This window comes from Pollachius pollachius, assembly GCF_949987615.1.
Source record: "Pollachius pollachius genome assembly, chromosome: 11".
NCBI classification, from domain to species: Eukaryota; Metazoa; Chordata; class Actinopteri; order Gadiformes; family Gadidae; genus Pollachius; species Pollachius pollachius.
This window is the reverse complement of record NC_136944.1, coordinates 11,235,116-11,247,854: the sequence shown is the minus strand read 5'-3', so window position 1 is coordinate 11,247,854 and position 12,739 is coordinate 11,235,116. Positions and strand designations below refer to the sequence as shown.

The 12,739-nt window shown below is 42.1% G+C and overlaps 2 protein-coding genes across 2 annotated transcripts in view; both read right to left on the bottom strand.

Annotated features, from left to right (window-relative positions):
- The window catches only part of jpt1b (Jupiter microtubule associated homolog 1b), a 7,312-nt gene extending 927 nt beyond the window's left edge, over positions 1-6,385 (bottom strand). Inside the window, exons 1-4 of the mRNA XM_079745842.1 lie at positions 6,205-6,385; positions 4,224-4,363; positions 1,938-2,086; positions 1,733-1,763 (exon numbers count right to left, since the gene is read on the bottom strand). Of these exons, the coding sequence (XP_079601968.1) occupies positions 1,733-1,763; positions 1,938-2,086; positions 4,224-4,363; positions 6,205-6,260 (376 nt within the window). The 5' untranslated portion in view covers positions 6,261-6,385. The remainder of the gene's footprint in view (positions 1-1,732; positions 1,764-1,937; positions 2,087-4,223; positions 4,364-6,204) is intronic.
- A 338-nt stretch (positions 6,386-6,723) lies between these two features.
- LOC307082115 (small ubiquitin-related modifier 2-like) lies at positions 6,724-12,380 on the bottom strand. Its single transcript, XM_079745564.1, has 4 exons — positions 12,297-12,380; positions 11,346-11,477; positions 7,615-7,686; positions 6,724-7,397 (listed from the first exon to the last, which is right to left on the bottom strand). Exons 1-4 carry the CDS (start codon positions 12,315-12,317, stop codon positions 7,335-7,337), a joined length of 288 nt encoding a protein of 95 aa, XP_079601690.1. The 5' UTR covers positions 12,318-12,380; the 3' UTR covers positions 6,724-7,334.
- Positions 12,381-12,739: the final 359 nt, after the last annotated feature.

The following is a 12,739-nucleotide window of genomic DNA, read 5'->3' as shown; positions in this document are numbered from 1 at the left end:
AACCCCTACCTGCTCCTTAATGACATGCATCAAAAAAAAAGTTTGGTAATGCAAGACGCTTTGGATAAAAGTACCCAATAGTAAATAATGAAACGTGTAAATAACTAGCAGAAAATATACGATTGGTTGGGTACGTTTCAACACCTCACTGCCAAGGCTCAGAGATCCGGAAATACCGTGTGTTATTTGAGTGACTCAGACCTGTGCATGACACCTTATTAGGTCAAAATAAACCAGGCTTAAAAAAAGAAAAAGAAAGTTCATGTTATTCAGAGTTCACCTATACTTTGCATAGCCAAACCCTTCTACTTATTGTATGTCCTGTCATTTTATGCACAGTGTATGTCGTACTTAAATTAAATCAAAGCGTATTGTAGCATCTTATCCTAGCCATCTTTGCTGTATAAGGGTAATGGGTTAACCTAACAATTGTAAGTGCTTTGCACTTGTTTCTATTAGCATCCTTACTGTACTGATAATATATTGTTTCACGTTCTTCTGACAAATGTACTAATTGTAAGTCGCTTTGGATAAAAGCGCCTACTAAAAGCCCTAAAAGTAAGTCACAATAAGAAAGTAGGAGCACAGAAATTAAATTTTCCTCAACAGAGGGTGGAAGGTGCCGTAATGACACCTCAGTGCTGGAGGACAGGTATATCGTCCATCATCGTCATCATTCTGAAGTAGCCCTAGACTATTGCAACTTGCCGGCAAAATGTTGAAAATGAAAGCTCAACCCATTACTTTTGATAATCAATCTATAATTAATCTTTTCTGTATTTAAAAAAGAAAAAGGGAGAATTTATATTTTTTGAAGTGTACAGGATACACACTGGGCTAGCTCGCCAACTTACACACATTCCTCAAGTTAAACCAATAGACTGCAGGCGTCGCTTCCAATATCCGGTTCCTATGTAGATTAGCAAGAAGTTCTCTCTGAACGCAGCCATGAAAGTGTTCTTGATCTCTTAAAACCCTGTCCTGATTCCTCCATTATGTACAGAGAATGCTAATGGCAACGCCAGCACCTGGACCTTAATAGAGGACACGGAGGCTGGCATCAAAAGAACAGCCCATCATAACCGGGCAAACGCATTGCATACTATGGGATGTTGATTTAGGAGCCTGTTATGAACAACCGTTTGCGTGTCTGAATGAACATTTGTACAGCATTGTAACTACCTTGGGATTTTTTAAGAGGTAGTTTTATAGAACGTAAAAGAAAGGGAAACTTTGCAGTTTACATCTCGGCAAATGCAAATATTCTTTTTAAGTTATGCCCGAAGCGGATGGGACAGATCAGACATGCTCCGACAGTAATAACATCAACTTCACTGTGTGAACGATTGTACGTTTCAGCAGTGCAGATGATGGAAGCTCCAACACCGTTTCATGTTTGTAAAAATCCCCTCACTCGACAGGAATCATTTAACACTGCATGTCATAGTCACTCTACATTGTTACGCCCACTCCCATCTGCGCGGGGCCTCTGGTAGGGAGACTCTTTTTGATGAGCACCATGTGCATGTGTACGGGGCGGACCAAAGCAGGTTAGATATGACTTCACCTTTCAGAAGGCAGGAAGAATAACTGCAGTGCCATGGGGGCCACCAAGAATGCTATCTACTGCCAACAGAGTCATTTAGAGATCAGGCACTAGCTTTGTTTGTGTGCCGGTATCTTGGGAGTGGTGCGCAAGATGGGATTTGGAGGATAGGGATGAGTGTCTTACCTTCGCTTGCCTGGTCTTTGCCATTCTCCCCCTGCAACAGAAACATCCAACTGAGTTAAAGGAATCACAAAGTGAGGTGAAATGCTTTAGTAGACAGCGGACTTACCAGGTCTAACATAAGAAGCGCAGTAAAAACATGAACATGCACATCTTTATACAGCCCCACACTGATGGGCCCTACCCAAGGACACTGAACCAGGCCTACCTCCCGTCTCTGGTTCCAGACCAGTGCGGCTCCGGAGTTGTGGATGGTGGTGAGCTCTGGTTCCGGATTCTTGGGGAAGAGGAGGGGCTGCTGGCACCGTCTCAGGGGCGCAGAGGGCTCACCGCACAGGGTGCCCTGAGGGGCTCCGGCTGGACACACACACACACACACACACACACACACACACACACGACTGTCACGGTATGCAGACCCTTTCCCAGTCAGCAACAAGGGCACCAGAGCAATTCCAAGACTGATTCGCCACGATCACTGCCAGGCTTATCCTATGGGGGTTAGGCCAAAGTCAGAAATAAACCCCTAACGTGTCGTAAGGGAGTAAAGTCTGGTAAACACAAGACCAATCCGCTGGTTATAAAGTACAGTAGCAAACATCTTGAAATCCAGAGACTGCAACGGACCAAGGAAATAATGTGGACGGTTTCCAGAAAGACAAGTGAAATCCGAAACACACATCAGCCTCATATTCCCTCTCCCCTAGCAAGGCAGGGTATTACAGGCCAGCGTTTGGCCTGCTGCAAGAGGCGGGTGTGTGTGTGCGTGTGCGTGTGTGTCCACATAAGGCAACAGCTGTAGTAAGTGCCAGGGGAGGTGGGGGACAGACTGTCCATGACATGGAGGGGGAACAAAGCCAGACAGAGAAAGACGTAGGAGACGCCATTTTGGACGAGAGCAAGGCGTGCTGCTTGTTAATGGACATCAGTGAATCAGCATTGTCTTCCCCCTCGAAAGAGCCACTACGCTTCAACAAAGGCTTCTTTATTACAGTGATTCACATTACTTAGTCTGATCAATTAAAATGGGCAATAGGAGACCAGCAAATGAAAGGGACGGGATTGGACTTAATGACAGCCATGAGACAACAGTTGATGCAGTGAGGACTCACAACAGACGGCAGGTCAATTAAACTTATAGAAGCACAGTAGCTACATGATAACACAAACCCCCAGTTTCATAAATCTACAGAGGCCTAGGCAACAAAGCTTGGGTTTGGGCAGGAGGCCTTGCAGCTCCCCTTCCTCCACTAGAATCCACAGCATGGTCATCTAAATGGACAAGCTGCCAAACAGACTTGAATGTGGGCCTACAGGTCGGAGATTAAACATCAGCATAACAGGGGTGATGGTCTGGTCTTACTTGACAGAGAAAACCGTTAGCCGTTATCATGAAGCATCTCTCTTCTTCTTTCTACCCCTTGCTGTATATACGTTACTGAAATGTGCCTGTGCGCATACTGTTGTATGTAGGATAAAGCGCGCAGCACATGGGATACTTATTAAATCCTGGCAGTGTGGCACAATGTTGTAGGCGGGAGAACTCATGCTGCCCCTGGCAAGTTTGCACGAGTAATTTACGTCACTTGATCTGCCTTTTTGATCAGCGCTTTTGGGGTTCTCCGATCAAGCTATTTTTAGCCACAACCTGTCGATCATGATCAGCGTCCGATCAATCAGAGCATCTCCACTTGCTACAAAGTGCACCATCGACCTAGGACAGTTGGATGGGAGACCTGAAAGCAGATTTCTACATTTCATTTCTCCACACCCAGCTAGCGTTTAGAACCAAGATGGCCACTAGGTGAATAAGGGCTATTGGCTCCTCCCAATACTGCAAATTAGTTTAATGCCTCTTCCTGGACATTAGCACAAATCTGGCCTTCTCTTGAATCACTTGAAGAATCAGCCAGCCTAATCAAACATGACGCATAAATAATGTAGAAATAAACACAAGGTAATTCTGATGAAAACCGATGAAGGAATTGGGTGTGGTCAAAATAAATCAGGGCCCGCTTCCTTGGTAGAACTTTATTTTGTGGGGCTGCATTTGTTTTCGGGCTGTCATTTCACATTCATGTCACCTCTACTCTGGCAAATGGAACCTTAAAAAAGTAAATTATCGTTCGATCCTCAAACCAGCACGGCATTTCTTTGTTTTTTTGGATTTATCCAATTGGATTATGTGCTGTGAATCTCCCCATTGGATCGATAAATATACATTAAATATGCCTCCCTTACGATGATTGAGATTCCTCTAACATTTTCTGGCAATTGGTATTTGCAGGTTATAATCACTGGCCATTCTTATTTGTCCTTACTAGTAGAGGGGCCCAAGCTTTCTATCTTTAAACTACTGCATTACACTATAATACTGGATTTGCATGTTCATCCAGGTAGAGTTAAGCAAGATAACCTTAAAACCAGGTGGGACTCCCCAGAACCAACAGACTGTTTAAGCTAGGTAAACAGAAAATAAGAAAATGTAACTTACTGGGTGGGTTGTTCCTTCGATGGGCGTGGGGGTCATCAGGCTCAGCAAAGATGTTGGAAGCCATCTTGTTTTTGCGGGGGGTGGATTCGTCATCCGTGCCGAATGAGATGTTTGAGGCCCCGCCCGGTGGTCGCAGTACCCTGGTGTATGACAAGAGGACAGATTGTATGTATTGGAGACACACACACACACACACACACACAGTTTGTTTTGAAAAGAACTATACAACACCCAATCTGTCAAATCTACATCTCACACAAACATACACAAAGTCGTTCCATTATGAAATGTGATGACTTTATAGTTAGCATGGTGGAACACAGACGATGTAGGTCACCCAATAATTACTTTCTAGAACATGGATCGCCTGTATTTACCAGCTAAACAGAAGGAGCCAACAGTTATTCCTCAAAATGATGGCTTCACAAAGGGGAGTTGATAATAAGTATGGGGGCGAGGTTCTCCTCCATTAATAAGAGACTAGAGGGCGGAGGACAGATACTGATGTGTTAGTGGAGCCACCAGCTGACACAAACGGCAGCTGTCGGAGGGCCGTCGGCGGGCAGATGGATTCCACAATCCGGCCCTACAGTGGGGCGAGGTGATACATAAACTCTATGCATTATTATTATTAGCCCCAAAATTGTCAATCGTTTGAATGCTAGTGGCTGTGACACCGAGCTTACGGTAATATCTAAACTAGAATTCACCTCCCAGCCAGGGATGAGATCATGGTTTCCGCGAGGATTGCAGCGAGGAAAAGGTTTTTAGCTGCCTGGCAACCGCAGACCCCACCCTAAAATAAAGCTTGCATTTTTTTTCTCCAACTAATCATTTAGAGAAACGGAAGATATACCGATGTTAATATCACAAATAGTCTCAAGGAGATGGGCGGTCAAAAATCGTAGCTACACTGTTTAAGATGCACTGATCGTTAGTCAAGAATGGGCTGCTTTTGGGGGCCTTGGTTTTGCCTTCAAATTGGACTGCCGCTGGGCAGACCCCACAGTGGTCGGTTGCCAGTAAAACCGAACAGCAGTTAGCTAAAGACTTGGTCGCATTCGGTAAAGCAAAAGCAGCAAGGAAAGATTAACCGGCTTTAGCAAGCTCAAAGCCCCCCAACCCTCATCACTCAAACAGTTAAAACGGAACGACATTCATCATACTCAGTGAAACCAAACCAATGGAATCCCCCATTTCTATATCAAGTCCGGATTAAAATCATCAGCAAAGAATTAGACACTGCAAAGGCAGAGCGTAAATGTGCATGGCGACTTCAAGCAGCATCACTTTTAGCAGTTGGCCGATAGCGCACGGTTTTGCATTATTCTTATAAAGTTGTATTTACCCAGTAATTAAAAGTAATAAAGCAAATAGGATTAATGTAAATGTATGCAACTGTCACGATGTAGCAAAAAAAAAGTAAGTATCGGTGTTCAATGGACGACTGACTGCGAAGCCAACGCTAATGAGAAAGGTCTGGCCATTTTCAAGGATAGGGCGTTAGACTGTAGTCCGTTTGATTTTGCTAAAAAAAAAAAGTCCGATAGGGTCAGCGTTTTACTCAGTGGCATACGATTAAAGACGGGCAATAGTACATCTAGAATGCCAACTGCAAGGTATACAGTTGTTGATCAGCTTTCAAGTGCAAGGCAAAAAACAAACAAAAAAAACCCCCAAAAAATAAGGTTGGTCTGTCTGTTCAACTGACCCAATTAGATAGAAAGCAGAAAAGCTAGCCTCGGGATCATAGCTCAAGGCTATAGGGTAGCGAGACCAGACAGCCAACGAGATTAATTAGCTGGAAGATGGTACAGTTCAGCTAAATAAAAAATAATCCCCTGCCGGCCATCGACGGGCTAGCTATCAGAATTGTCCCAACATGATCAGAAAAGCTGAAGCAAAGAGGCGTCAGCGAAGCCGAGAGGGCTGTCCGCATTGCATTCTTTTGTCTGTCCATGGAGCCTTTTCGATTCTTTACCTTGAACTGCTTTTCGCACCGGGTTCCAATCCTTGAAAGGTCGATGTCGTCGTCATCTTTGGGATGGAATACAGTTGCCTTTTGCAAGGACTAATAGCTAATTTCTAAGACTATAAAAATTGGGGTTTCGGCAATCCTTTCCGCAGAGATGATAAGAGGATGTAGACTCCACCCGACACTGAAAAACGCTCGAAATTGTAGGCGTTTGTCGTTCCTTTAGCGTCCCATAAGTACCAGCCCACTAGCGATCCGCCCGCTCTGGTTGGACGGAACACCAGGGATCGCCTCTCTGGTTGGTAGCATGCTTCGCCGATTAATGTCAACGATCAGACAGCATGAGCGACATCCTGGTGCTTAGTCAGTGTTTTAGTCATTCTTTATATTTAAGAACACATGTTAAAATATGCTCTTGTCATTATGTGTTATAGGGGCTGGGTTATTCTTCGACTTTTAAGTGAAACTATTTTATTAACTTTTTTTTTTATTAACTGCCACAAACAACCGTACAAGAAACAATAATTGGGAGTTTGGTAAAAACAGTCGATTTATTTAAACAAACATTAACTTCAGATTAAGATTTAGACTAACATGACATTATGGCCTTGCATAACTATAAATCAAGGTGGTCATTTTTCCTACACATTCACTACTTTATTGAAAAAAGGGGTTAGAAAATCAATTTTTTAGGCAGATAGACTTAATACAATAATCTGCTCTGCAATATCCAGCCCAAAACAGATTGACTTGTCAAGCTTTTTTCTCAGATGACAGCTAAGCCTAGCCTATAGCCAACCATTCAATTCATTCTTTCCATTCATAGTCTGCATCTTCAGAACAAGCCCTACCAAGTCTAGACGAGGTCGAGTAACATTTGCCATGGCATGAAATCAGCAAATAAAACCATAACTTAGACTGCATTATGTACAACAACAGCAAAGTAACATGGGTGAGAATAAAGTCAAAAAAACTATACAAAAAACAAACAAACTTGTAGTTGAGAATGCTGATGTCTGGCCATTCTTTTGTGACAGCAGAGAGAGTTGCAAATTAGCATATTGAAAGTGTGTTTGTGTGTGTAGCGATTCAGGAAAGGATGATGGAGGGAACCGGTTGCTGATACACGGCAGCGATTAAAGGAGGCCGCCTGTCTGTTGCTGGAATACGTCAATCGTATCTTCATCTTCCATTTCCAACTGTAATTTGAAACGATAGAGGGGTGGGGTCAGAGGAGAAAACAAATGATATGGTTAAAAGCCCAACCCAGCTGCTGGTAGAAGTTAAAAATGCTGCTCTTGGTGAGATTTCCCTTTGCTCAAGGCCCTTGGAAGGCCATGTTTTAGTCTAGTTTCCTCATCCAATGATGCTCTTCAACAGCATATACGTTACCCTACACCATATGGTCAGGCTTACTTGTGAAGGCGTGTCCGTCTCGTTTATTGGCTGTCCATCAAACCGGAACCTGATTTGCCGGATGGCCAGTCCCTAGGATGGGTTGGGGCAAAGACAAAATAGTTAATAACGTACATACATAAAACTGTACCCGATTGTCTCTGCATGTTTTCAATCGAATTTTGAAATGGCATAAAGCAAAGATAAGGTATTAGTAGGCATATCTCAAACACATGGGGGGGGGGAACACATGCACTGATGGGGACTTTCATCTCAAATGAACTCCCTTCATGTGGTGCCTGTCCTATGTCTGACCTTATTTTCCCTTCACGAAAAGATCACAGGGGAAAGACAAATAAGAACATAATAGCTTTTATTATCAAGAGCTAAAGCTTTGTTAGCTGGCACATTCGTCTGTTTTAAGTGGACTATAATATGATGATGATAATAATAATAATAATGATGACATATTGTTGGATAACATTTGTGGCATAAAAATATCAGGTTTTAATCTGTTTTAAATATGTGGGAGGAATTCAATAAAGCATTTAACAATTGCTTTTGCTTGTTCATTGAATAGTAAATTCATTTTAGTCAATCATTCAAGTATTCAGGTATATTTTAATTTACTACTATATATTGCCAGGATCATAATGAAAGTATATGTTTTCATATATTCTGACGCATCCACATCGACCAGCTCCATATATGCAGTAGCGGCACAGCAAAAGGCCCAGTGTGGGGTTGAGTGAGGCTGGATCAGTGACCTACAGCATGGAGGCTTGCACAGCTCTGCATTAGACCCCAGGATTAAGATGTTATCATCATAATGTTATGGTTCACTGGCATGATTATAAATTGGTGTCTCTGCCAAATGTTTTTATGGCCAGGCCATGTGGTTATTATTCTGTGATTTCTATTGTATATTTGTAACAATGAGTTTACCGATTTATTAGGTTATATCCATCAATGTCAATACTGAGGTGGACTGGGGGCTTTCTAACTGTGTAGAGTTGGACATTTTTGTATATGGGCCTTTTTCTAGTGATCCAAAATCCAGAGGGGTGTGTGTATTTTTTTTCTCTCCATGCTCTTGAATAGCTCTAGGGTTGTGTTGTCATTCAAAGGTTGCAGTGTTCAAACCGCCTTTTTTGTTTTCATCCCCATATGTTCAAAATCGTGTCCTAATTGGAAAAGTGCAGTAAAGTATTTTTAAATGTGTATGTAATCCAGTGAAAATAAGAATTATGTTTACGGTAACTCTTTGAATCTATATAGGGTGTGGGACCCTTCCCCGGAGCCTGCCATGTTGCACCGTCCTGTTTCCAAAGTAGCCCAGAATGAGAAAACATTGAGTTTTTGTGTTAGTTGTAATCATAATTGCTGTCTTACTTGTAAATTATGACCTACATTTTACAGATTAAATAACTAAATGTAATCAAAATATCTATCAAGAAACCTCATCACGGGACACTTGGCTACCCGATGCTATCGTAGACGATGACATCATTTTGGAAGAACCTACTAATAAGCCAGTAACAGGCCATCGTAGCCTCTCCTACATCATTGGAAAATGAGGGATGCAGGGAGGTATGTGGTGCTAATCAGTTGATTGCAATCTGCTACCTAACCGCTAGATACCACTAAATCCTTCACACTCCATATTTCCGTGGGTTTTATTTCCATTGAGAGCACTCCCACAGTTGTGCCATAACTTCAAGCACTGCTTGAAAACGTTGCCATATGAACCGTGGCTGAGGGCTGTGATCAGTTTTGGTTTTTCGCATGAGAAATCTCACTTTGGAGCACACAGCATGCAGCCACTTAAATTGTATCAGTAGATAACATGTATGTTCACAGCACTTGTGTGCAATACCTTTCTACAAAGTTCATGCTAGTGTTCGCCATCCATCATTGTGGCCTGCAGATTTTGGCCAGCGTTTCCAAACTGTAGGAACCTCATTCCAACCTCACGCTTGATGGACTTCCTAACCGGAATCAATCCAGAAGTGTTGTGCTGTTTTAATACTGCTTAATGTATTAATGTAATAGGAAACAATAAAATAAATATTTTAAGCGCGTAATGGGTAGGATGGAGCCCCTCCTTGTTAGTAGGAGGGAGACTACTCACTGAAAAAAATCTCAATTACATTGTTCCTTCTAATCTTACTTGCTTTGCAAATGTGACACAACTACTGTAGCTTGGCTTGTTGGGTGGAATGAGTGGGAGGCTTGAGGGAGTGTCGATAGTAAGATTCTTGTATGGTATAACCCATAATGTATGGGTTAGCTGGCATTTTGTATTTTCAGAAAATATCAGTAATGGGTTGTGATTTTATTGATACGATTATTGAAATCCCCATCATTTGACTACAGATATGTCCAGGTTACTTAAAGCTACCAGCCAGGTGAAATGTTATAAATAACGACTTTAAAGGTTGCATCAGCGATTCTAGGCCGAAACATTAATGATCAAATTCATCTGACCTTTCCTCATGATCCGCTAGCTGCCCGTCCCATAAGCAAGCCGTCAAAAAAAACGCGTCTCTGTAGGCAGCACAAGGTCGTACACAATAACAAATGGTAATACTAACCACTAAAAACAAAAATAAATAGTATTCCAACCTATCACAGACAAGGGTTGGGTTTTGCGCTGGGTTTATGATAGTTTTTACTGGATGCACGGAACACGGAAGGGATGGGCGATCTAGCTCTGTTTGTTTGGGATCTCGCTTTGCTTCAAATAGACCTCTGAAGAATATGTCCCGTGTTTCCGGTTCCCTCGGTCAAATGTCTATGGGAAATAACATGGCGTTTTTGAATGATCGTACATAACAAACTCTGTAGGTGGCGAAGAAGTAAAAGCTGCGTTTTGGATTGTCGGTGCCCTTAAAGTAGCATTAGTAATCGTTTACTACTTTAACTGCACCGACAATCCAAAAACCCAATCGAAACTAGATGGATAAAGTCTGTAGATCAAAACGGGACGCAGCTTATTCTTCTTCGCCACCTACAGAGTTTGTTATGTACGATCATTCATAAACCCCATGTTATTTCCCATAGACATTTGACCGATTGAACCAGGAGCCTCGGAGGCGGGACGTATTATTCAGGTCTATACCAACAGAAGTGACGTCACCCAACATCGCTGATACAACCTTTAACTTGTTCCAGAAGGTAGCCCAATCATTGCAGCTTATTGCACGGTATACTTCATTGTTACTATATTGTTTCCATTCAACTCACCTATGGTTGATTGAGCCAATTTGGCCACCGTTATGTCATCTATATTTTTTATAATGATATTGTTACCCATGTTTAAAGGGGACATCTCATACCACCAGGTGTGAGTGTGATTAGCCATTACAAGCAGGTTTGAAAATGTGCAGCATTGTGACATCACAGGTTGGCGTGTCCATCTATCCGTCACACATCTAGATGGACACGCCAACCTGTGATGTCATAATGCTGCACATTTTCACATTTTCAAACCTGCTTGTAATGGCTAATCACATTCACACCTGGTGGTATGAGATGTCTCCTTTAAAGTTAGAAAAAAGACATACAACTGACTGACGGTTTTGTCTCAAGAATATCATTGGCCAGGATGACCTTGTGTTACCTCATTTCACATTGCAAAATAGGATTCAAAAGGGCACTGCCTGAGTAATTAATCTATGTCACTTCTGATCCATCTGATTTCAATCACCCATTCTGTATTTCCAGTATAGGTAAATGTGTAGCAGTTTTACCTGTCTCTCGCAGTAGGCTTTCATGAGTTTGCTGAGGGGGGTGTGCCTTTTAATCTTGAACTGAACCACAGAGCCATCCTGTCCTGCTACCTTCAGGTTGATATGCTCGCTGCTTTCCGTTTTCACTCCTTCCTAAAAAGAAAATGGATGGGGGGGAATGCATCAGAGATGAATCATAAAACATGCAAAGGAATATTGACTCAGAAATCCGATGATGCCAAATGTAGAGTAAAGGCAGGCCAATGTAGAAGAAAACGTATGGTTTTGTCTTAACGGCGTCTAGACATGAATTGTTGAGTCATTCCACCATTCAATTGAATTAATGCAGGTGTGACACTTTAAGGAGCACAGATAATTTCATAAAATAATCGCAGTCACAAAAATGAACCTCACTGGCCGAAACACATTGTCTGAATAAGAGAACATGCACTTAATTAATCCCAGAGGGGAATTTAGGTATACTTATTCTTACAGCATGCATACACAATTCATCCATTAATGCTTTTTGGTAACTTTTTATTTTATTAAAAGGAAACGACGGGTGGAGCCCATAAATAATGAAGGAGAATTCAAAGTAACTTTCAGAATGTTATAATCAACAAAACAAGATAGGGCCAACAGTAGGGAGACTAATCAACTAAGAGACAACGACTGGGTTAAAAGCCGCCATTCATTCATTCATTCATTTACTTATTGGAGATTTTATGTTTAGAGTAAAGCAACATCACTGAGCGCATTGGTTTGCGGACTGTAATCAAATGGAGCAATATACGCGCCTATAAATGCGCGTTCACAATCCTTCCGGTGTATTCAAGTAGTAGTTGATTTTTTTTTCTGTCCACAACTTGAAATAAGGCATTTTAAGAATAAGATGTCAACTTTTATTTTAGACCATAACCTAATGATACAGCCAATTATGTGGAACATTGGGCGCAATATTTAGAAACTCACCTTAGGTTTTTCATCAGCCATGGTTACTCTTTTTGCGCTTCTCTACGCTGCAACACAAAGAATACGGGTACGCGCACGTGCTCGCTACCGGTTAAATTATTATACAAGCGTGCGCGTCCATGCGTCCATGCGCCTCCACTGTCATCGTACGTGAATGGCTAGATCAGTCACGTGATACAATGCGCAGTCTATTTGTGGGCGGAATTGACCGGATCCGCGGCAAAGAAGCTTTCAATAGCACGTGCACGCGCATTTCCTTTTTCTCCCCTTTATTTCGATTTATTTCAAACGGAGGATGTTGTAAAGTCTTTTTTTCGTATGGGCATTTGACAACGATTACATGCTATGTTAGTCACAGTTCTCGTGCAGTAAGCAAATTAACATATAGATTTCAGGATGGTTTGATTTGAGTCATGATTGGAGTAGATCACAGTGGCCATCTT